Genomic DNA, 24,402 nt, shown 5'->3' on the forward strand with positions numbered 1-24,402 from the left:
AATTGCCCGGGAAATTTGATCTTCCAATGGGCAATTCCCTGCTGCTCCACATTTTTCACAAAAGACTTTGAGTTAGAGTTGGAGACGTCAGACAGCTTTGATTTACTTACCAGGAAATGTTAGACAGATAAATCCTAGTCTAACTTCTGAGTTAACTACAATTGACGCAACCTGTCTAGCCCACATAACACTTCCTGACACCTTCTCCCGGTGAGATTCAACCTAACAACACCTCCCAACCCGATGTGACCAGCCATCCTACCCACCTGCCACCCTACCCATTTTCCACCCATCATTTCATCCAGCTGCCACCTACACACTTGACAACTTGGCTCACCCACCCTTCCCATTCACTGATTCATCCACTCACCCATTCATCTATTTACTAACATTCATTATCACTCATTCACTAACATTCACATTGAACATTTATACTCTTCTTATGGCAGCGGTTGCCATAAAAAAAATGTGTCTTGGGCACTGACTCTTTTAACTGCTCTCTGCACACGCCGTGGGAGTTCTCCTACATCATAAATTGAACTCGGAGCCTTTCAAAGTATGCAGGTAAGTTGGTGTTTTTTTTATCTGATCGGCATTAAACACAGAGGTTCCAAATCTAATTGTAAGATTTGGGTCATGATTCATTGTGAGGTACAATGTCACTGGCAAACTTTCCATATTGCGGCTTCGAGGCTATTGTCAGGATGCCAGTCCGGAGAATAGAACATGTTTTGCCGAGTTATCATGTTTATATCTTGCTGTTTACTCTTGAATTATTTCTTTTCTCTTTTACTTCTCACCACTGCTGTTTTTCTATGCTGACTCTTGTCTTTCTGTATTGGAAGTCCATGTAAATGTGGGTTTGGCTCACACCTCCTGAGAGGTTTATGGTGGTTGAGATTGAGCAGCTTTGGGGAAATTCCTGACCATTGTTTAGAAACCGCATAGTTTTATCTCCCTGTCGTGTTACTTCACTTGGAATGTTTTATTAAAACTCTAAATGAATGCATGTACTTGTTGTTGTTGTTGATTCAGGATTGGGGCCTTGGAGGATAATTGTATCTGAAAGCAAAAAGAGGCAGATTGGCTAATCGGAGATGCAGAAAGATTTGAATGTGACAGATTCTGTTTATTTTCTAATTTCCTTCATTATCAAAACCCCAGGATATCAAATAAATTTGCACTCTTACATCCAGGGTAATCACTCAAAATAATGATGTCCTTAATTATCACTGAGTGCATCTCCCGAGTCAGTTCTATCAAGTAGTGAGAAGGAGCTTTGTTCTGCAAATGGAAGACATAGCTGTGAGCAGAATTTTCTTTCTGAAACACTTCTATTATTTATTTGTAGAACTCTGAATTAAATACTCTGTAGCTCTGATTCCCTTCTGTCCATCATAATATTCAGTATTGGAACGTACAGATAATGAACTGGTCTGCAGGATCCATAATAGCATCAACCTAATGTGAAAACTGTAAAAACTGATCCTCGATGCTCCATGGAAGAGAAAGTAAATTTTCTCAATCAATTCTCCAGTGGCCTCCAGCAGTTTGTTTAAGGATGACTATCGAACTTGGAAAAAATAGTCTAAGCTTGTACAATGCATGCTCCAATCAATTTTCTTGAAATTTCGCCAAATGTGCAGGAACCTTCTTGGGGCATTTAAAATTGATTTCTGACAGCCGCCAGGTCCACTTCGACCAGAAAGGACCTGTATGGTGCAGCTGAAAATTAGCTACAGGACCTTGCACACAGACATTAGTGTATATATTTTACCTGTTTTCCACCAAAAAGGTGGATGCAGTGCATCGAATTGTTATCCCCAATGTGTCCAAATAATGTTTGTTAAATATAACTCAATTCAAATACCATGATTTTGGATCAGATCCATATGAGTTTGACACTTTTTTTAAGCTTACACAATATATAAAAAGTGGTGCTATTTCCTGTGTAATTCAGGGACACAGTCTTAACTTCAGATTCTGAAGAAATTTGCATAATTTTGCCATTGTGTCCAGATATTTGGAATAATAGGGAGCTTGTTTAGATATGATAAAGCTGTGTGGCAAGCATGGTGCACAGGAAAATTTGCTTTGGTGGTGTGATTCATTTTTTGTACAATAACAATGGCTGTTTCAAAAGGAGAGGACAAATGTAATCTGTGTTGTACCCATTACATGACTGCTAATAAAATTTAATTTTGATTGGTAGCTGGTGATATTTATGTGTTGTTTTGGAAAAAAAGTTGCACAATTTTGCAAATTCAATGATCTCCTTGGTTTGTCATCAATACCATTTAAAGTCCACAATTTGTTAACAACCAGTCAAATAATACAGTTGCCGTCTGCATTTTAAAACCATGGCGCGATCTAACCGAATTACAACAGAGTCCCATGTATAATCAAAGATCCCTGCCACCCGGCTTACTCACTCTTCCAACTTCTTCCATCGGGCAGGAGATACAGAAGTCTGAAAACATGCATGAACAGACTCAAAAACATCTTCTTCCCCACTGTTACCAGACTCCTAAATGACCCTCTTATGGACTGACTTCATTAACATTACACACTATGCTTCATCCGATGCCAGTGCTTGTATAGTTACATTGTATATGTTGTGGTGCCCTATTATGTATTTTCTTTTATTCCCTTTTCTTCTTATGTACTTAATGATCTGTTGAGCTGCTCGCAGAAAAATACTTTTCACTGTACCTCGGTACACGTGCCAATAAACAAATCCAATCCAATCCAAACACGTTAAGCAGGGTGTTTCCCGGCACTGTCTGCACCGAGAAACACCACGCCATCTAACGGGACTTTGTTGCAATCCGGAGCCTCAGCAGCGAATGCTCCACTCGCCAGAACTCCTCAGTGAAGGAAGAGGCCAGGACCTCTTTCTGTCTGGTCACCGTTTGTGGGGACCAGTACTGAACGGCGCTCACCAAAGGTCTCCGAGGTGAAGGGGTTAGATCCGAGTTAGTTCAGGCAAGAGCATATTAGAGTCAGACTAGCTGCCTCAATCTGACATGCAGACTTGTCAAATACTGATCCTGGCCACAATGGGCAGGATTCAGGTTGCAACATCTCACAAAATCTAGTTGGATCTCGCGAGGCATGGCAAGTTTGGTAAGTCCTGGAAGAGGGATCTCTTGGCATCTACTGGCTGCGCCAGGCCCCCATTCGCCTGAATGGTGGCGCAGCGCGACTAGACCAGTAGATCATGCCCCATATTTTTTCACTGCCTTTGTCAGTGATTGTCGGATTTAATAACTGACCTATAAAATTTGACAACTATCAGTTGCATTTACAATGTTAGTGCCGGGAAAGAGGAAAAAAAAGAGATCCTCCATCTTCATATTTTCAAGGCTGCCACTCAAACTCCATTGACTCCATTCATTTCTGAAATGTGCTGTTTGGCACTCATCTTAATTGAAGCATCTAATTTCATGTCAATTTAGTCAGTTTGCTTTCTAATACATTCATTCAACTTTAATTTCTTTCCTGCCTAACAATATTGATGGTAGATTGATACGCGAGTCGGCTATCAATACTATGATTATTCCATTTGGTTTCTTTAGTTTTTTGTTGGATTATTTTGAACTCTCAAAAATTCTCACCAAGTGCAAGTCCAGAGGAAAATTCAGATGGGTGCAAAAATGGCACTGGAATTCTCCAGTTCAAAGATGAACGCAGTCATGCCTGATTGGAGATTTTAAATCTAAACTGAAGAATCCCACATGCTTTGTTTTATTATTTGAGTGAAAGATACTCAACTGTATTAGCTACAGACCTCAAGTTGTACTCGTATGTGATCTCCATTTATAAAGGATATAATTTTCTCAGTTCTTGCACTCTTCACAACATTGAACCATTTGGTGGGCAGGGTGGTCCTGAGTGGAAAGCTGTCATTTCCCTTTGTTGAGTAACTTCTCCATTTACATAACCAAGACCAAAAAAGGGAAATATTACAAATCCTAAAGCATGAATTGCATCTAAACAGCCTGTGTCCTTGCAAACATTCTGTATATATTCTTGATTTGTACATTTGGGAAGCCCTGAACATCATGGGGTGTGAAATTTAAATGATTCCAGGAGCACAGAGGCACCCTTCCAGGAGCTCAGACACCCAGACCTACGAGCGACATCTCTACACGGGCAGCTAATAATTACAGAGCGAGGTTTGGGGGCCTTCGCTCATCTTCCAGGAGCGGAGTCAGCCGGACATGCATGGGACACCTCAACACGGGCAGCTAATAAATACAGAGTGAGGCTCGGGGGCCTTCGCTCACCTTCCAGGAGCGGAGTCAGCCGGACATGCGAGGGTCACCTCTACACGGGCAGCTAATAAATACAGAGCGAGGTTCGGGGGCCTTCGCTCATCTTCCAGGAGCGGAGTCAGCCGGACATGCGAGGGTCACCTCTACATGGGCAGCTAATAAATACAGAGTGAGGCTCGGGGGCCTTCGCTCACCTTCCAGGAGCGGAGTCAGCCGGACATGCGAGGGGTCACCTCTACACGGGCAGCTAATAAATACAGAGCGAAGCTCGGGCCATCTCTCACTTTCCGCGAGTGGAGAAACCTGGATCTGCCAAGGGCACCTCTACTCGGGCAGCGGATGAATACAGAGCGAGGCTCGGGGCCATCACTCTCTTTCCGCGAGTGGAGAAACCTGGACCTACCAGGGACATCTCTACTGGGGCAGCGGATGAATACAGAGCGAGGCTCGGGGCCATCACTCTCTTTCCACGAGTGGAGAAACCTGGATCTACCAGTGACATCTCTACTGGGGCAGCGGATGAATACAGCGAGGCTTGGGGCCGTCACTCACTTTCCGCGAGTGGAGAAACCTGGATCTACCAGGGACATACTGGGGCAGCGGATGAATACAGAGCGAGGCTCGGGGCCGTCACTCACTTTCCGCGAGTGGAGAAACCTGGATCTACCAGGGACATCTCTACAGGGCTAGTTTGAAAAACAATCCAGGAGTGACATCACAGCAAAACTGTAAATACATGGGCTGGTGAGAAGAACCTATAAGAATTGTGTTTAATTAGCTTTAACTAGAAAAGCAGATCATTTATAAAGAAGTAGCGCCTTCAATTTCAGTAAGGAACACTAGCAACAGGGAAGTAAAGTTCAATCAAGTCAAAGTGAAATATGGTAATTTAGTAAACAAAGTAATAAGATTAGAGAGCAGAGTCGGGGAGAAAAAAGAGCGCGAGAAAGAGCGAGGCTGAAAGTGAAATTGGGAGCAGAGTCATGAGGATAAAAGAGCGAGACTGAAAAGTGCTAGCTTGGAGTTTGGAGCTTCTGAGGTGGCTTCAAGATTCAAAAGTGACACTGGGAGGTGGAAGCAGCTGATTGAATGAGTACAGACTTTTAAGTATTTACTACTTTTATTGCTTTCAGTTTATAAGGTCAATATTTTGCGGTCTGTACTATTTAAATAAATTTAGAATACCCAATTCATTTTTTTCCAATTAAGGGGCAATTTAGCTTGGCCAATCCACCTACCCTGCACAGCTTTTGGGTTGTGGGGGTGAAATCCACGCACACACGGGGAGAATGTGCAAACTCCACACAGACAGTGACCCAGAGCCAGGATTGAACCTGGGACCTCGGCGCCGTGAGGCTGCAGTGCTAACCCACTGCGCCACCGTGCTGCCCTCGATCTATAGTTTTTAAGGGCTACATTCTGTGGTAACGAGAACCAGGAAAAAAGGGCCCCAGAGTAATTGATATTATTTGGTTTTAAGTATCTTCCAAAAGGTTTAATTTAAAAGGAGAAGTCATGGCAGGAGAGCTCAAAGCCATGTTGTGCTCCTTCTGTCTTGTGTGGAAAGCCGGGAACATTCCAGTGCCTGAGGACAGTATGTCTGCAAGAAGTGTCTTCAGCTGTTCCTGGAAGCTGAATTCCAGAGCTGGAGTAGGGGCTGGGAATACTGTGGAACACCCGTGAGGTGGATAGTATCATGGATAGCATGTATAGAGAGGTGGTCACACAGCGAGCTAAGACTCCACAGATAGGAAGGGAATGGATGACCCCTAGGCAGAGCAAGAGGACTAGACATGCAGTGCAGGAATCTGCTGTCGCCATTCCTCTGCAAAACAGGTATACTGCTTGGAGGGAATGGCCTCTCAGGGGAAAGCAGCAACAGCCAAATTTGTTGCACCATGGTTGACTCTGCTGCACAGCGATGGAGTAAAAAGAGTGGGAATGCAATAGTTATAGATGGTTCAATTATAAGGGGAATAGGCGTTCTGTGACCGCAAATGAGACTCCAGGAATGGTATGTTGCCTCCCTGGTGCTGGGGTCAGGGATGTCTCAGAGTGACTACAGGACATTTTGGAGGGGGAGGGTGAATAGCCAGTGGTCGTGGTACACATTGGTACAAACAACATGGATAAAGAAAAAGGTTGAGGTCCTAAAGCAGAATTATAGGGAGTTAGGTGGTTAATTGAAATGTAGGACCTCAAAGGGAGCATCTACCAGTGCCACATGCTCGTCAGGTCAGAAATAACAGGATATATCAGATAAATACGTGGTTGAAGAGATGGTGCGAGGGGAAGGGTTCCTGATTCCTGGGGCACTGGGACTGGTTCTGGGGGAAGGTGGGACCAGTGCAAACTGGACGGGTTACATCTGAAGGTCCGAGATTCATGTTCTAGAGTTGTTTGCTATTTGTTGTCCTATTTGCTAGAGTTGTTTAAACTAAGGTGACCGGGATATGGGAACCTATGCAAGGAGTCAGGAGGGGGAAACAAAAACAAGAACAAAAGATAGAAAGGAGAGTAAGAAAAGTGATGGGCAGAGAAATCAAGGGCCACAGTGAAAGATAATGGGAATGGGACCAGGGCTGTTAAAAATACTAACCTTAAGCTTTGTGCCTTAATGCACGGAACATTTGCAATAAAGTGGATGAATTAATCGCACACATAGATGTAGACAGGTATGATATGGTTGGAATTATGGAACCATGGCTGCAAGGTGACCAGGGATGGAAACGGAGCATCCAGGGGTATTCTGTATTTAGGAATCGATATACAGAAAGGAAAAGATGGTGGTGTTGCATTGCTGGTTAAGAGGAAATTAACGCAATAGTGAGGAAAGATATTAGCTCCGACTGTGTGGAATCTGTATGGGTAGATCTGAGAAACACCAAGCGGCAAAAACATTAGTGGGGTGTATTTTGAACCCCAAACTTTAGTGGTGATGTTGTGAATGTCATTAAACAGGAAATTAGAAAAGCATGCGATAAAGGAACGTCTGCATATAAATTGGGCAAATCAAATTCGTAACAAAACCGTAGAGGAAACATTTCTGAAGTGTATACAGGATGGTTTTCTGGACCAATACATTGAGGAACTAACTAGAGAACAGGCCATCCTAGAGTGAATATTCTGTGTTGAGAAAGAAATAATTGGCAGTCCAGATGAACGAGGCCCCTTGGGGATGAGCGACCATAATATGATAGAATTCTTCATCAAGATGGAGAGTGATGTATTTGATCCTGAGACTAGGGTCCTGAATCTAAATAAAGGAAACTACAATGGTATGAGTTGCAAGTTGGCTGTGATGATTGGGGCACATTATGTTAAGGTAGATAGGCAATGACAAACATTAAAAAGCACATGGGTGAACTGCAACACTTGTTTATTCTTGTCTGCTGTAAAAGTAAAATGGGAAAGGTGGCCAAAGCATAGCTTACAAGGGAAATTAGAGATACTTTTAGCTCCAAGGAAGAGGCATCCAAATGGGCCAGGAAAAACAGAAGATCTGAGCATTGGGACCAGATTAGAATTCAGCAAAGGAGGGCCAAGGGATTGATTGAGAAGGGGAAAATAGGGTTTGTGAGTAAGCTTGCAGGGAATATAAACATTTACTGTTAAAGCTTCTATAGATATCTGAAGAGAAAAAGATTGAAGACAGAAACAGGAGCTTTTATCATGGGGAACAAAGAAATGGCTGACCAACTAAATACATACTTTGGTTCTGTCTTCACAAAGGAGGACACAAATAACATGCCAGAAATGTTGGGGAACGCAGGGTTTAGTGACAGGGAGGAACTGAAGGCAATGGTGTAGGGGAAATTGATGGGATTGAAGGCACATAAATTGCCAGGGCCTGATAATCTACATCCAAGAGTACTTAAGGAAGTGGCTCTGAAATCGTGGATGCATTGGTGGCCATCGTCCAAGCTTCTATAGCGTCTGGAAGAGTTCCTACAGATAGGAGGGTAGCTAATATAACCCCACTATTTAAAAAGGGATGTAGAGAGAAAATGGAATTATAAACAAGTCATTCTGATGTTTGTAGTGGGGGAAATGTTAGAGTCCATTAAAAATGATTTAATAGCAGAGCACTTCGGGAAACAGTGGCGGGATCGGAAAGAGTCAACGTGGATTTGCAAAAGGGAAATCCTGCTTGACAAATCTACTGAAATTCTTTGAGGATGTAATTAGTGGAGTTGATGAGGAGGTGCCAGTGGATGAGGTTTACTTGGACTTTCAAAGGGCTTCGAACAAAGTTCCACATAAGAGATTTGCGTGTAAAATTAAAGCGCCTGGGATTGGAGCTAGTGTATTGAGATGGATAGAAAACTGGTTGGCAGACAGGAAACAAAGAGAGGAATAAATAAGTATTTTTCCAAATGGCAGATAATGACTAGTGGAGTACCAGAGGGATTGGTGCTGGGACTCTAGATATTCACAATATATATTAATGATTTAGATAAGGGAACTAAATGTAATATCCCCAAATTAGCAGATGACACAAAGCTGGGCAGGAGGGTGAGGTGTGAGGAGGATGCAGAGATGCTTCAGTGTGATTTGGACAAGTTGAGAGAGTGAGCAAATACATGGCAGATGCAGTATAATGTGATAAATGTGAGGTTATTCCACTTTGGTAGCAAGGCAGACAGAGATTATCTGAAAGGCTCTAGATTGATAGAGGAATGTGCTATGAGACTTGGGTGTCCTTGTCCACCAATCATTGAAAGTAAGCATGCAGGTGCAGCAGATGGTCAAGAAGGCAAAAGTGAGAGCATTCGAATACAGGAGCAGGGATGTCTTACTGCAATTATACAGTGCCTTGGTAAGACCACTCCTGGAATATTGTGTGCATTTTTAGTTTCCTTATCTGAGGAAGGATATTCTTGCTATAGAGGGAGTGCAGTGAAGGTTTACCAGACTGATTCCTGGGATGGCAGGACTGACATTTGAGGAGAGATTGAGTGAGTTTGGATTATATTCGGTGGAGTTTAGAAGAATGAGGGGGAATCTCATAGAAACCTATAAAATTCTAACCGGATTAGACAGGGTAGATGCAGGCAGAATGTTCCCGATGACGGGGGAGTCCAGAACCAGGACTGACCGTCTAAAGATACTGTGTAGACCATTTAGGATTACCCAGAGAGTGTTCAGCCTGTAGAATTTAGTAGTTGAGGCCAAAATATTGTGGGCTGGATTCTCCGCCCCGCCGTGGCAGATTTCTGGTTCAGCGGGATGCTCCGTTCACCGGCTGGTCAATGGGGTTTAAAATTGTGGGGCAGCCCCACGCTGTCGAGAAACCCCTGGGCTGCCGGCAAAACAGAGCATCCCGACGGCGGAGAATCCAGCCCTGTGTGTTTTCAAGAAAAAGTTAGATACAGCACTTGGGGCTAAAGGGATCAAAGGATATGGGGAGAAAGCAGGAACAAGTTGCTGAGTCGGATGATCAGCCACGATCATAATGAATGGCAGACAGGCTCAAAGGGCCAAATGGCCTAGACCGCCTATTTTCCATGTTTCTATGTTAGCAGTCACATGTTCATAGATCTTCCACTGCTTCAACTATTTATTCAATTGTCTTTTAAAAGTTGTAAGTTGTCTTTGTCCCACCCTCTAACAAAACGAGCAACAATGTTCCGTGAAAAGGACTCTCCTGACCCCTCTCCTCACTCAAGTTATAATTTTAAATTGATGACCCTTGCCACTGACTATACAGAGAAAATAATCTCTCTATTAAATGTTTCATATTTTTAAAGCCCTTATCATGTCAATTTTTAGGCTACTCTTCTTCAGATAAAACATTCCTACTGTCTCAAGCCTCCTATTACTATAGTTTGCCATTGCAGTGATCATTCTGGTAAAAGTCTGGCTTTTAATGTCCTGTACATAAAAGGGTATTTAGCAATATTTAGCAAAATTTATCATGAGTTTATTACTGTTCCTCTGCTCCTTTTTACAAAGCCAGATGATGTATAATGCTATTCAGTATAAAGTTCAGTGTAATTACCAATTCAAAGATGGCTTAAGAGTCCCTCTCATGTATTACACACCTTGGTTGTGCTCCCTTTATAACAGTACCAGCCATCTCAAGGCTGCATTTGAAATGAAAAAAATGAAAATCGCTTATTCTCACAAGTAGGCTTCAAATGAAGTTACTGTGAAAAGCCCCTAGTCGCCACATTCCGGCGCCTGTTCGGGGAGGCTGGTACGGGAATCGAACCGTGCTGCTGGCCTGCCTTGGTCTGCTTTAAAAGACAGCAATTTAGCCCAGTGTGCTAAACCAGCCACTCTTCTTGGACTGAACAAGGCAGCATATTTTATTGCTTAGTAAACACAGTAAAAATTATGATACATTTATTGACCACTCACTACATTTTATGAGGCAGGGCAAGCAGGTTGTATTCAGTTCTGACAGTTTATAGTATACATCATTCATATTGAAAAGTGGGCTGTGTATATCATATGCTGTTGCACATTATGTGCAGAAAGCATTGTACAATTTTAAGTTGTACAATAGTCAGCAACACCCATTATTATAAATTAATAATTTGATAGAGACTGGATAAACTTTAACGTGACAAAAAGTGTATTTCAAGTTATTCAATTTTGAAATAGCTCAAATTGAAGTGCAAGAGGCCTTTGGACTAAATAAATATTGGAGAGGTTTTCCAACATCTTTAGTTTATCCATGAGATCTGAACTCCATGTGACCCTTTCGTCGAACAAATTTCTCAGAATGCCTGTATTCTTACCATCACATCCCTCAAATTTCTTCAGCCTGACAAGCTGGCACCTTTTTCAAGAATTTTGACTTTGTATCCTCAACCATTTTGTTTTTGGACACTAAAAGGAATCCGGGTGCTCTGGGGTAGGACACAGAAGTGAATTTGAGGTGATGATCGGCCATGTTCTTATTGAGTGACAGAGCAGGCACAAGGGACGGAGTGGCCTACTTCTTCTATTTCTTGTATTGTGAACTGAGAGTTGCATTGTTCATGCAGAGTATTATGTCTGTCTAGTCTACAGTTCCATCGATTTTAACACTTAAATGAAGTTCTACTTTCAACTTTTAAAAATACTATTATGCTTTTAAGAATGCTTTGTTTTAGAAACAGACCTTGCTTCTGAAAGAAAGAAAAATTCTGTTTCTTTTCATAAAAATCATGGGTGGGATTCTCTGTCGGCCGACGCCACAATCTCAAAATGTGATTGGGCGGAGAATCGGTTTTGACGTTGAAATTGTGGCCGGTGTCGGTTTCGCACCAAATCTCAGTTCTCCGGCGCCTCGACTGCAGTGTTCCATTCCACGTGTACAGTAAACGCCTTTGGCATATCATTCGAGGGCTTGACCCGGTATTCTCCAGGGCCTCTGCAATTCCTGACGGCGAGGTTCACTTGTGCTTTTAAAAATCGTGAAACAGGCGCCGTGGCTGCTGAGGGGAAGGAGGGTTACCAAAAGTGTCCAACATTGCCATAGTTGCTGACAATTGTGCCACTGGCCAGGGGGCTTCTGCCAGGGCCAGGCGGAGTAGCGGGGTGTGGGCAGGACGTGGGCTGTGGGGTAAAGGTGGACAGACACAGGACACCATTGCCGCAGTCTGCAAGGCAGCCATGCAGCCGCTGACTGTCCACTGTGAACTTAGTGCCACGGGTCGTATGGGTGTCCCCCCAGGCCAACCCCGCCCGCCCCGGTTCCTTCTGACCCCAGCCAACCCATCAACGGGATGGATGCGCTCCAGCACAATCAGTGCTAGCTGGGATGGTGTGCGTGGGGAGTGAAGTATGTATATGCGGCTGCAGCTTGTCAGCCTCTTGAGTGTTAATCGCAGATTCAGTGAATCCGGCACCGTTTCTCATTGGAGTCAATTGTGTTCCAGGTGTCGCTGAATCGGTCCAGGTGCACAAGTTTTGCTGTCATAGAACTCCGCGAATCCTGCCCTGGCATCAAAACTTAGTCTCAGGAACGGAGAATTCCGCTGCATATCTATTTGAGATCCCAGTACTGTATGTCCCATTTGTGATCTGGGGCTGTGGAGATGGCCTTCATGTGTTAAGCCTTCTAATTTCATGCTGTTGTTTTTAAAAATGGTGGTTGAAACAGAAGAAATGAATATCTTATGGCAAGTAGCAAACAATCCTGAGTCTGATAACTCTGTACTTGATTCAGTGATCAGTAATCCAGTTTTGTAACAGCTCCTCACTCACTCCTGTCCTTGCTATAGTCCAGTAAGCCTGGTGTTAAATCTTTGTAAAAAGCAGGTTACACCTTAAGGCTGACTTGTACTTGACATCATCCTCTTACACAGTGAGGTCTTACTGGCTGAGTGATATGGTGCTGCACCAAGCAGAGACGAGGAGGTGGACTGCAAAGGATGATGACATCTGAGCGTGGTGATCCATTGCACTGTTACAGCACCACCTAGTGACCTGAGATTGTGTTGTTGCGAGGAGCAAAAATAGTGCAGATATATATCCAACTCAGCTGTGCCAGACAAATTATGTGATATGGAGATGTATAAAGTAATTTATGTCATAGAGCTATTATGACACAAAGGAAACTTCAGCCTCTTGAGTCCATGCCATCGAGTTGTTACAGCATATAATTTATGTTTGTAGGTGCAACTTAAAAGCAACGAAGACACAAGCAAATGATCAGGTCAAATCATTCCTAGGATGTAAAATGTTCTCAATGACTCCTCATGTTCCCTTTGACCAGAATTTTATAATTAATGATTTGGACTTAAATGTCTCAGGGAAGATTGGAATGTGCTGTACATTTCTTTGTTCTTTGTTGTACTTTGACACAAAAATTGGCCATGCAGTTGATGGTGAAGAGGATAGCTGTGGATTCTAGAATGATATCAATGATTTGGTTGAGTGTATGCAAAAGTGGCAAATGGAATTCAATATGGAGAAGTGTGAGGTAATGCATTTTGCCAGGGCAAATAAAGCAAGGGAATACTCAAAAAACAGGAAGATATTGAGAGGGGTTGAGGAGGTGAGAGATCTTGGAGTGCATGCCCACAGTTCCCTAAAAAAGTGGCAGGACAGGTGGAAAAAGTGGTAAAGAAGGCATATGGAATTGTTATGGGCGAGGCGTTTTCAGAACTCCAAAATGTATCATGGAGTTCAACAAACCTCTCCCTTTAATGTATTTGTTGCTTTTCCTAGCACACGGACTGTTCCCTAGGTGTGGAATTACAATTATGGACACGTGGGTTTTTAAACACAAAACAATGTTTATTCCATGAACTCAACTTAACATCTTAAATAAACATTGGATCTCTTAACACCCCTTATTTCAAAGATAACTCAGAAAATATTGCAACAGTAAATAATTCCTCAAAATGTTCCTTCAAACTTCCAAGAGACTTAACACCTTTAATCAGAATCACATCAGGTTAAAGGCTTTACTATTATGAGTTTAAATCACCCAAATGATCCAGAGATAGTCTTTCATGGTAGAGATCCAGCTCACTGCAAACACAGACACACACCCAGCTCTTTCCTCCAAACTGCAAAACTAAACTGCAAAATGGCTGACCTAACCTCCGCTCCATCCACTCTCTGACATCACTGGTTCCTTAAAGGTACATTGCTTAAACATCCATGTCTTAAAGGTACTCTTGCATGACAGAATACTTTCCTTTATTGAACGCGGTATTGAATACAGAAGCAGGTATGCAATGCTGGAACTGTATAAAATGCTGGTTAGGCCACAGCTGGAAATTTCTGTACAGTTCTGGTCACCACATTACAGGAAGGACATAACTATTCCAGAGAGAGTACAGAGGAGATTTACAAGAATGTTGCCAGGACTTGTAAATTGCAGCAATGAGGAAAAATGCATGGTTAGGGTACCTCTTCTTGGAACAGAGCGCTGACCTAATTGAGGTGTACAAAAGTAGGAGGGGCCTAGCTAGGGTACACAGGAAATACATGCTTCCCCTAGCTAAGGGGTCAATTACCAGGGGGCATAAATTTAATGTGATTGGTAGAAGGATTAGAGGGGCCATGAGGAAAATGTTCTTCACTCAGAGGGTGGTGGGTATCTGGAACTCACTGCCGAGGTTGGTGGTTGAGGCTGAAATGGTCAACTCATTTAAAAGGTACCTGGATCTGCATCTGAAGTGCTTTAACCTGGAAAGCTGCGGGCCAGGTGCTGGAAAGTGGGATTAACAAGTAGGATTTCTTTTTGCTCTCTTTTTGGCCAGTGCAGCCATGATGGGCTGAATGGCCCTTTTCTGTGCAATAACATTTCTATAGTTCTATGTTTCTATTTCTGTTATGGTTTCAATGATCAGATTTAACCATTTTTATTTGCAATATCTTGAAATAAAGAAGAGAAGTTGGAAAGAACTGAACAGAAGGGCAGGACTATAGTGGCTAAATGAGAGGTCATCAATAGCGAAGAAGTGAAAAACAGTAAGAAGCTTAGCTTTGCAGGAGTGGAGGGACCATGAAAGAACTTGAAAATTAGATCAAAAAGTTAAGTCACCTCCACAGAACTTCCATAATGCCCAAGCCAAGAAGAAGGCGGCTAGTCTTTTTGACTGCCCTGACTCTCTATCTTCGGCAAACTAGCCCATTGAGCTGAGCACCCTCCCATCCCAATGGCATTAATGCTGCTTTTAGATTCTTTCTGCTGATTTACCTGAGGCCAGCTAAATCCATCTCATCAGGGAATTGAACCTGTAACTTCTGTAAGCTGCTTCAGCTCATCGATGGATGACCTCACTTGAGAAGTCAATAATATTCATGTTAAAATGCACTTTCTAAAACTGGGTATCGTTTCACAGTTGTTGTCTTTTCAATTTGCCAACAGGTAGCAGTCCTCTGGACAGTCCAAGGAATTTCTCTCCCAATGCAGCAGCTCACTTTTCATTCATACCAGCACGAAGGTAAGATTTATTGCTCCGTTGTACTTTTGAAAAAGAAGAATAGCATGCAAAATAGTTTGGGTGTTGCATGGATTGTGCTCAGGATGCATGTGAAATAAGCAAGAAGATCGATGTACAGTATGAAGAAATGGGGTCTTTGATTACACTTACCTGTCATACTGCAAATGTTTCAAATCAGATGTAAGTGGCTGATGTATTTGTCATATTTGCAAAATGGTGCAAATAATATTCTAAAGAAGTAAGAACTGAAATTAATTTCCACACTTTAAAATCTAATGTAACCCCTCCTTGTTATCTTGTTGGCAGACAATGACATGAGAATAGTCAAGGCTGAAAATATTGGAGATACTCAGCATCTGTGGCGGGAGAAGCCACCTTTCAGCCAAACCAATGCTTCTGCCAGACCTGCTGAGTATTTCCAGCATTTTCTGTTCAATTTCAGATTCCCAGCCCATGTAGCATTTTGCTTTCGCACAAGGTAGTTACAGTGGTATTAAAGAGTCCACATTTGTGCCTGCAATTCACTCCAGGCCATCAAATGGGAGATGAGATGCAATAGTCAATTTCATGCCAAAATTATGTTATGCATGCAATGAAACCTGGACCCTAAATCTGTGTGACTGTCTTTCTTCCTACAGTTTCTCATTTCTTCACGTTTTCATCGTGATCTGTGCCACAGGTCTTAATTGTCACCTAGATTCCTCAATTTTAAAAAGGTTGAGAATGATTTTGACATAATTTTGTTGGCCACGCTGTTGCTTGTAATAGTAACCAAAATGTATGAAACACGATGAATATAGTTGAAATGTCACTCACTGAAGCACACGGGTAGAGAACCTCAAACCGCGCAACCTTGGCACCGAGTCCGTGTTGGATATCGGGAATTGCAACTTTTCGGGGGAGGGGGGAATCAGACCTCTTAATTCAGTGAATAGGGGACACAGGAAAACCAAATATATGATTGCAAAGTTTCCATCTTGAGGCAGTCTCCGAAGAGGAATTGAATTTAATTAAATTGACAGTGGCTACAGTGGTCAGGTCGCACAGGATGGACAGCAGTGGCCCACTGCTGATGGTTGTGGCTCCAGTGGAGTGAAGGGGTTGGTGTAGGAGGTTTCATGGGGCCCATAGCCAGGCACCAGCAAGCCAAGCTACCTTCAGGCACCACTCGGGCTTAGACCTCAGTAGGTTGACCAGTCTGCTGCTTGGAAAAACCCAACAGTTGCCCCAGTCAGTCCAAAAATGGGCATTTATTTATGCAGGTTGGCTCCCTGGTAATGACCCCCAGGAAGATCCCCTTGAGGCGACAATCAGAATCATAGAATTTACAGTGCAGAAGGACGCCATTCGGCCCATCGAGTCTGCACCAGTCCTTGGAAAGAGCACTCTACTTAAGGCCACACCTCCACCCTATCGCCGTAATCCAGTAACCCCACCTAACCTCTTGGACACTATTTAGCATGTTAATCCACCTAATCTGCACATCTTTTGACTGTGGGAGGAAACCGGAGCACCCAGAGGAAACCCATCCAGACACTGGGAGAAAGTGCAAAACCCACACAGTCACCCAAGGCCGGAATTGAACCTGGGTCCCTGGAGCTGTGAGGCAGCAGTGCTAATCACCGTGCCACCGTGCCGCCCGACAATGCATTGGTCTGTTGACCTAACCCTAGTATTTCAGACTTTCCTTCCATTCTGCTTTCAGGTCCCCTCTGCAGTGCATGGAAGGTTGTGCCCTCTGTTCCCTTTACTCGGATCAGGAATTTGGAGGCCCTGTTCATGCTCCAAAATGAATCCAAATTTGATCCGACTGTAAACTTTTACACATCCTGTATTCTTCTGAATGTGACCTCCTGTGCATCCCACCCTACTTTGGCTTTATTAGCAGAGCTTTCATCTATTTTGATCCTGCATTTTCATATTCTCTTCCCAAATCACTCTCCACCTCTCTCTTCGTTTACAAAAGCTTCCCGAAGCCCACCTCCACTACTTTTCCTATTACTGCTGAGCGCCTGTTTTGACTTTTTGGAAGCACTTTGGAAAGTTTATTACATTGAGGGTACTACATAAGCAAATCATGCTGCAGTTGAGTCCCAATCACATTATTAGAACTCTACCTTCAAAGCCCATGTTGATATTCCACATAAAAATAACTGCAAAACCATTGTTGACTTCGTACTGCCACCATAATGCCCATGTTCTGTTCATAACAGTCTCTGTTGACAAGTATTATTATTGTCACAATAACTTGGGCTAGTGAGCAGTCAATTCCATCCCTCCTTGACCCAGAGTCGAAACACAGGTGAAATTAGATTTTATTTAAAATACACAAGGTCCTTGGTTGAGCCCAATAAACTACAATCACCATGTTTGTAACGTTAAAACACAAGTAACCTTTTATTATGTACAGTATTATAATTTTAAAAATCAGAAAATGTAACTGACTATCTAACACCCCTTTCCCACCCCCATCCTAATTACCCCCACTATATATATATATATATACACACACACACACACACACACACACAGTCTAACAACATGGAGTGGAAAGAGTGGGAGAGGAAGAAAGAAAATATGAATAAAATAAAAGGAAACAGATCTTTGATGCACTCGGATGATTTCCGGTTAGTGCTTTTCTCAAGCTTTTGTTTTGATACTTCTTCCCTCTAGGCTTGAGGTGGTTTTCTCTGGCAAGGTTGTCTGCCTTATTTGCAGACTTAGGATCATTTTAGACTCACAGCAAAGGATGTGCCGGCACATAACTGCTTTCATAACAGTAGAGCAGTTTTTTTTTACTTCATCAAGCAGGAGAGAGAATGTTTCTTTCCCTGCCAAGATCTACACTTCTGCGACACTTCTCAGATAGCATCACGCAGGAACCAATCACTGACTGTTGTCAGGCAGAACACTGTCCATGGCCAACCCACTGGTTGCCAGTTAACCAATCAAACTAAGTCCCTTCAAAGCTGGTTCCCAATGTCCACTTGGTGCCAAAGAATCTAGCATCTCCTCTCCAAAATACAAAACCTGGGAACATAGTAGTCTGGCAAGCAGACTGTTTTAACTTAATCTTCTGCTTCAAGGCACACCCTGATTATGGGTCCATGGACCAAAATAATAAAAATAAAAGAAATGGAAACAAAGGAAATAAACAAGAGGAACTCTTACATTATCTTGTTTATTGGTCTTGTTTTATTTGTTGAAAATTGTTTAAAATGATTGAAAGTGCTCACCTCATTGATCATACCAAGACAGTGTAATCATTTTTCATTTACTTCTCAGGTTTGAACTGTCTTTTTGTTCCCATTATGGATATTGTGTGAAAACTTAAGCATGGTCTTGTTACATAGGACACAGTTCAAATACACCTAAGAGTTTCTTAAAAGGGGGGGAAACCATTTGTAAGTTGGATGCAGTGTAGATCTATAAACATTATTTGACTAGTTTACCTGTTAATGCCATCAACGTCTTCATTTCTGTTGTGCAATTTGAAAGCAATTTCATGTTTTTAAAAATTACAAAACATTAGCATTTTAAAAACAGACTGCCCCTGTGAAATGAGATCAAGGTACAATTCAGTGTGTCCCATAATTTACTGCAGTCAGAAATTGTGCTTCGTCGAAAATGAAGGACAAAAATACCATTTGTATCCTTCGGAACTAATTGACTGTTGTGAACTTCCTAACTCTCAACTATAAATCACATTTTGTTCCACACTGTTGCATACTTAAATGGGTAGCCTAAAATGGTCTGTTTTGTATATGCCGCAAGTAAAGATCGAGTCATCAAATAATTTAAATGTATGTTATTTTCTATTGCATTGTTTTGTTAGTCATTAATGTATTTATATTTTCTTGATGCAGCCATGGTCACCGAGCTGACAGGTAACACTCAAATAAGTGTTGCTGCCATAGTTAATGCATGTTCTGGAGCTGTACTTTGGATGTTTGCGCATGAAAATGCAATAAAGTGTTCAAGCACATGCTTTGCTTTTAGTTGCTCCATGTGTAAAGAATGATGCACATACTATAATTTGCACATTGATTCATGGAGAAAAATGGTGACAAAAGATGACGTCACTAAAGCTGCAACTGGTAAGAAATGTGGTTTCTTGAAGAATTAGCTCTATTGAAACCACTGGCTCTGCTGCTAAATTTGTTTTAATGAATGTCAAGCTCTGTTTGCACTTCCTGTGCTCACCTTTGTTGATTTAATGCAGCCTTGACAGTGTCTGTTCAGCGTCCTGGTATGTTTTGGTACAAAAGCAACCACCTCGATTAACTAACCCGTCTGTGTCTTTGTTTTATTTAATGAAGTTCTATCATCTACTCTTCTCATTATGCTTTTGTAAAAATTTGTCTTTGAGATATTTTGTGACTTGCCCTTTGCAACTGAAGTAAAAAAAAGTCATTGAATCATAGAGTAACTTGTACCGTTAAATAAACAGATTTCTATTCAAATGGAAAAACCACAAGACCTGGATTTTTCAGCATGGGTTATGATGGTGTGACAATCCCTACTCTATAGAGGTCATGTTCAGGAATTGTACTGCGGTTCTTCTGGCCCCTCTTGTCAGAAACATTCTTCACTTTGCTAATGACACAAGGAAAAATATTAGTCATTATTTTTAATAATGCAGCCGTTTTGTTATATTTAGTATGGGCCGTCCTTTTAACTGAGTTGTATATAAAGAGAGATTGATACTTTAATCTCTATCATTCACAAACACTAATCATCATACCCACCAGTTTATTGTCACCAACATAAGTGAAAGTCTATTTTTATTATCCAGGGTTCTCTGAATTCTGCCAGGGCGTCACTGTGGCACAGTGGTTAGCACTGCTGCATCACAGTACCAGTGTTCCAGGTTCACTTCCGGCCTTGGATGACTGTTTGTGTAGAGTTTGCACTTTCTCCCCGTGTCTGCGTGGGTTTCCTCCGGGTGTTCCTGTTTCCTCCCACAGCCCCTTAGTGGCCAAAGATGCGCAGGTTAGGTGAGGTAATGGGGTTACAGGGACAGGGTGGGGCCTTGGGTAGGGTGCTCTATCAAAAGGTCGGCGTAGACTCGGTGGGCCCGTGGGAATTCTATGGTTTAGGGAACAAAATTCCCTGTTTCCACCTCGTATAACGAGGGCTACTTTTGTTGTTCGTCAATTCACAGTGCAAAGATTTTGAGTTACAAAAAGTCTTGTTCCACTCGCATAGTTTGCTGTGATTCAAAAAATGGTCCAGAACCACCCCATTATATTCTATATTGGCTTTGACACCAAGAATCCTTGGGAGTTTCCTCTAACCTTGGCCTGATGAATAATGGCATTTCCTGAAAATCAGCCACCCTTTGCATCACTCAGTCACATATTCCACTGTTGTGGTTCACACCCAGACTAACTCCAGGAGATTGCTTCGACATACGAATCTCTTCCCCAAAAGAAAAAAACAATAATTGTAGAATGTTTGCAGCACAGGAGGTAGTTTAGGCAATTGTGCCCGTGCTAACTCTCTGCAAGAACAAATTAACTAGTCTCACCCCCCCCCCCTCCCCCCCCCAATTCCTTGTAGCCCTGCAATGTTTTCCTCTTATACTTATCCAATTCCATTCACCAGAGTAAATCTGCCTTCGCCACATGTTCCGGCAGTGCATTCCAGATTCTAATGTTACGATCCCAGTTGGTGTTACAACTGGACGGGAAGATCCCTGAATGGAACCCTGGCTCAAAAGACCCTAGATTTTACTTTTTCTTTATCAATCATGGAGGAATAGAGTCACAGGACCGTTAATTAGCTTTAAAAACTTGAAAAACACATGTATTAATCATGAAAAGTTGGATTATAATACAATACTGTTTTACTTCCCTTCCTTATCTTAACAAATACACAGATTTTCGGATTAACATGGATTACAAAGTACATCTTAAGCTACAATGGTCTCTTTAGCACAAAAAGTCCCTTTTAAATTCACAAGATGATTGTGGCCAAATATACACAATGCCACGAACCCAAGTTGTGACTGTGATTCTCCTCAGAACCCGCAGATGATTGTCACACAAATTTTTTCAGACTTCACTCCCAAAATCACACTTTAAATTCTGATATCATAACAATGCTTTCCCTTGGCAGTTTGCATTCCAAAATCCAGTCCAGGTTTTACAAATTGCACTTTCAAACAGAACTTCCATTCCACTTTTAACAGTGAATCCAGTCCAGGGTTTGACACCAACTCCTTTTCAGGGTTTCTTTGTCTTAAATGCTTTTACACAACCTCTGAGATCCAGCCACTGATTTCCATCATTATCTCAATCCCTGTTCCACGGGCTGTAGTAAAATCTCACAAACCTGAGAATCGCTTCAGGCTTTCTTCTCAGCTCAGTCTGTCTTTACTGAACAGTGCTCTTCTCTAGTGCTTTAACCTCAGACTTCTTGGAAACTTGTCTTTATTTCTCTAGTTTCTGTAACTGGCTGCTCTTCAGATCTCTGCATTTTTTTTAACCAATACAAGTATAAATCCCTTAAAACTACCTTTGTTTTCATTTGCTGCAAAAATAAGTTTTTCTTATGTCGCCATTGGTTGTTTGGCACTTAACCTTTCTGCCAGTTTCGCATTAACGATGCTGTCCAGACCCTTCATACTTTGAACATGTCTATCAAGTCTCCTCTCAACCTTCTCTAAGTGGAGCAGCCCCAGCTTCACCATCTAGCCACCTAACTGAAGCCTCTCACCCCCAGAACTACTCTCACAAATCTTTTCTGCACCATCTCAAAAGTCATTATATCTTTCTTAATGTGTCATGCCCACAATAGAACACGAGACTCCAATTGAGGCCGACCCAGTGTAAAGTTCAGCAAAACATCCTTGCTTTTTTACCCTATGCCTCTATTTACTAAACTCAGGGTGTAACATGCATTTTTAACCTCAAACTGCTCTGTCCTGTACAAAGTTTGTCCAGAGGTACCCCAGGCTCTTTGCATGCCCTTTTTTTGGCTTAGCAAATTTATTTTATATAGTTCTCCTCATTCTTCCTGGAAGAATGTGTCACCTCACACTTAGCATTAGGAAATTAGTTGAGTGGCAGGCAGCAGAGAGTGGGGGTAATGGTGAATACTCTAATTGACAGGAGGTGATCAGTGGGATCACAGGATCTGTGTTGGGGGCCTCAATTATTCACATTATTCACTAATGACTTGGACAATGGCACAGAAAGTCGTACATCCAAATTTGCTGGTGATAGGAAGTTAATTGGCATTGTAGACAGCCTAGATGATAGTTTAAAATTGCAAGGCGATATTGACAGACTAGTTGAATGGAAAAATTTGTGGCAGATGGAATTCAAAGTAAGCAAGTGTGAGATTATCCATTTTGGACTAAAAAAGGATAGAGCAAAGAGGTTCGGTACAGAGGATGGGGGTCCAGATCCTTAAAGTGCAGAAAATAATCCAGAAGGCTAATGGAATGCGAGCCTTTATATCTAAAGGATTGGAGTATAGAGACACAGGAATTATGCTGCATCTTTACAAAACCCTACTTGGAGTAGTGTGAGCAGTTCTGGGCACCATACCTTAGGAAGGATATTTTGGCCTTGGAGGGAGTGTAAAATGGATTTACTAAAATTATACCTGGATTATGGTGGTTAAATTACGAGGCGAGATTACATAAATTAGGCCTGTTTTCGCGAGAGTTTAGAAGGTTAAGGGATGATCCGATCAAAGTATTTACCTAAAAATGAGGTGTCAACCTGGTGAATCTACAACACATGTCTACTTGTGTTCCAAACAGCATAAGCAGCAAGTAATAGACAGAGCTTAGTGATTCCACAACAAATGCATCAGATCTAAGCTCTGCTGTCCTGCCACATCCAGCTGTGATTGGTGGAGGAGGAGGCTCCTCAAATATCCCCACCTTCAATGGTGGAGGAGCCAGCACATATGTGCAAAAGACCAAGGCTGAGACATTCGCACACAATCTTCAGCCAGATCGGTCTCCTCTGGAGGTCCCCAGCATCATAGATGTCCGTCTTCAGCCAATACGATTCATTCTACGTGATATCACGAAACAGCTGAAGGCACTAAACTCTCCAAACGCTATGAACCCTGACAATATTTCGGCAATAGTACTGAAAACTTGTGCTCCAGAACCTGCTACACCCCTAGCAAAGCTATTCCAGTACAGCTACAACACTGGCATCTACCCAGAAATGTGGAAAATTAACCAGGTGTGTCCTGTACACAAGAAACAGGACAAATCCAACCCAGCCAATTACCGCCCTGTCCGTCTACTCTCTATCATCAGCAAAGTGATGGAGTCAACAACAGTGCTATCAAGCGGCACTTACACAACAATAACATGCTCATGGTCGCTCAATTTGGGTTCTGCCAGGGTCACTAAGATCTTGACCTCATTACAGTCTTGGTTCAAACATGGACAAAAGAGCTGAATGCCAGAGGTGAGGTGAGAGTCACTGCCCTTGACATCAAGGCAGCATTTGACCGAATATGACATCAAGGAGACCGAGCTAAACTGGAGTCAATGGGAATCGGGGAAAAAAGTTCCGCTGGTTGGACTCAAACCTGGCACAAAGGGAGATGGTTGTGGTGGTTGTTGGTCAATCATCTCAGCTCTAGGACATCACTGCAGGAATTCCTCAGGGTAGTATCCTAGGCTCGACCACCTTCAGCTGCTTCATCAACGACCTCCCTTCCATCATAGCGTTAGAAGTTGGGATGTTCGCAGATGACTGCACAATGTTCAGCACCATTCGTGACTCCTCGGTTAATGAAGCAGTCCATGTCCAAATGCAGCAAGACCTGGACAATATCCAGGTTTGGGGTGGCAAGTTACATTCAGCGCCAAAAGTGCCAGACAATGACCATCTCCGACAAGAGAGGATCTATTCATCGCACCGTGACATTCAATGACATTACCATGGCTGAGTCTTCCCCCCCACCACCACCACCACCACAAAAGGCCTGTCCACCATCTACAAGGCACAAGTCAGGGGTGAAATGGAATACTCTCCACTTGCCTGGATGACTGCAGCTCCAACAACGCCATCCAGGACAAACTCGACACCATCCAGGACAAAGCAGCTCGCTTGATTCCGCCCCACCTCCCTCGTTCCACAAACATTCAAACTCACCACCATTGACGAACAGTGGTAGCCGTGTGTACCATCTGCAAGATGCACTGCAATAATTCGCCAAAGTTTCTTAGACAGCACCTTCCAAATCCACGG

The 24,402-nt window shown here is 42.6% G+C and overlaps 1 protein-coding gene across 6 annotated transcripts in view; it reads left to right on the forward strand.

Annotated features, from left to right (window-relative positions):
- The window catches only part of mast2 (microtubule associated serine/threonine kinase 2), a 594,513-nt gene that overhangs the window by 444,176 nt on the left and 125,935 nt on the right, over window positions 1-24,402 (forward strand). For 5 of the 6 annotated variants that reach the window (XM_072510836.1, XM_072510838.1, XM_072510841.1 and 2 more), the window contains 2 exons: window positions 15,097-15,172; window positions 19,039-19,059. In XM_072510836.1, coding sequence (XP_072366937.1) covers window positions 15,097-15,172; window positions 19,039-19,059 — 97 coding nt within the window. The remainder of the gene's footprint in view (window positions 1-15,096; window positions 15,173-19,038; window positions 19,060-24,402) is intronic. The other variant, XM_072510837.1, reaches the window with a different exon arrangement.

This window comes from Scyliorhinus torazame, chromosome 7 (genome assembly GCF_047496885.1).
Source record: "Scyliorhinus torazame isolate Kashiwa2021f chromosome 7, sScyTor2.1, whole genome shotgun sequence".
Taxonomy (NCBI): Eukaryota; Metazoa; Chordata; class Chondrichthyes; order Carcharhiniformes; family Scyliorhinidae; genus Scyliorhinus; species Scyliorhinus torazame.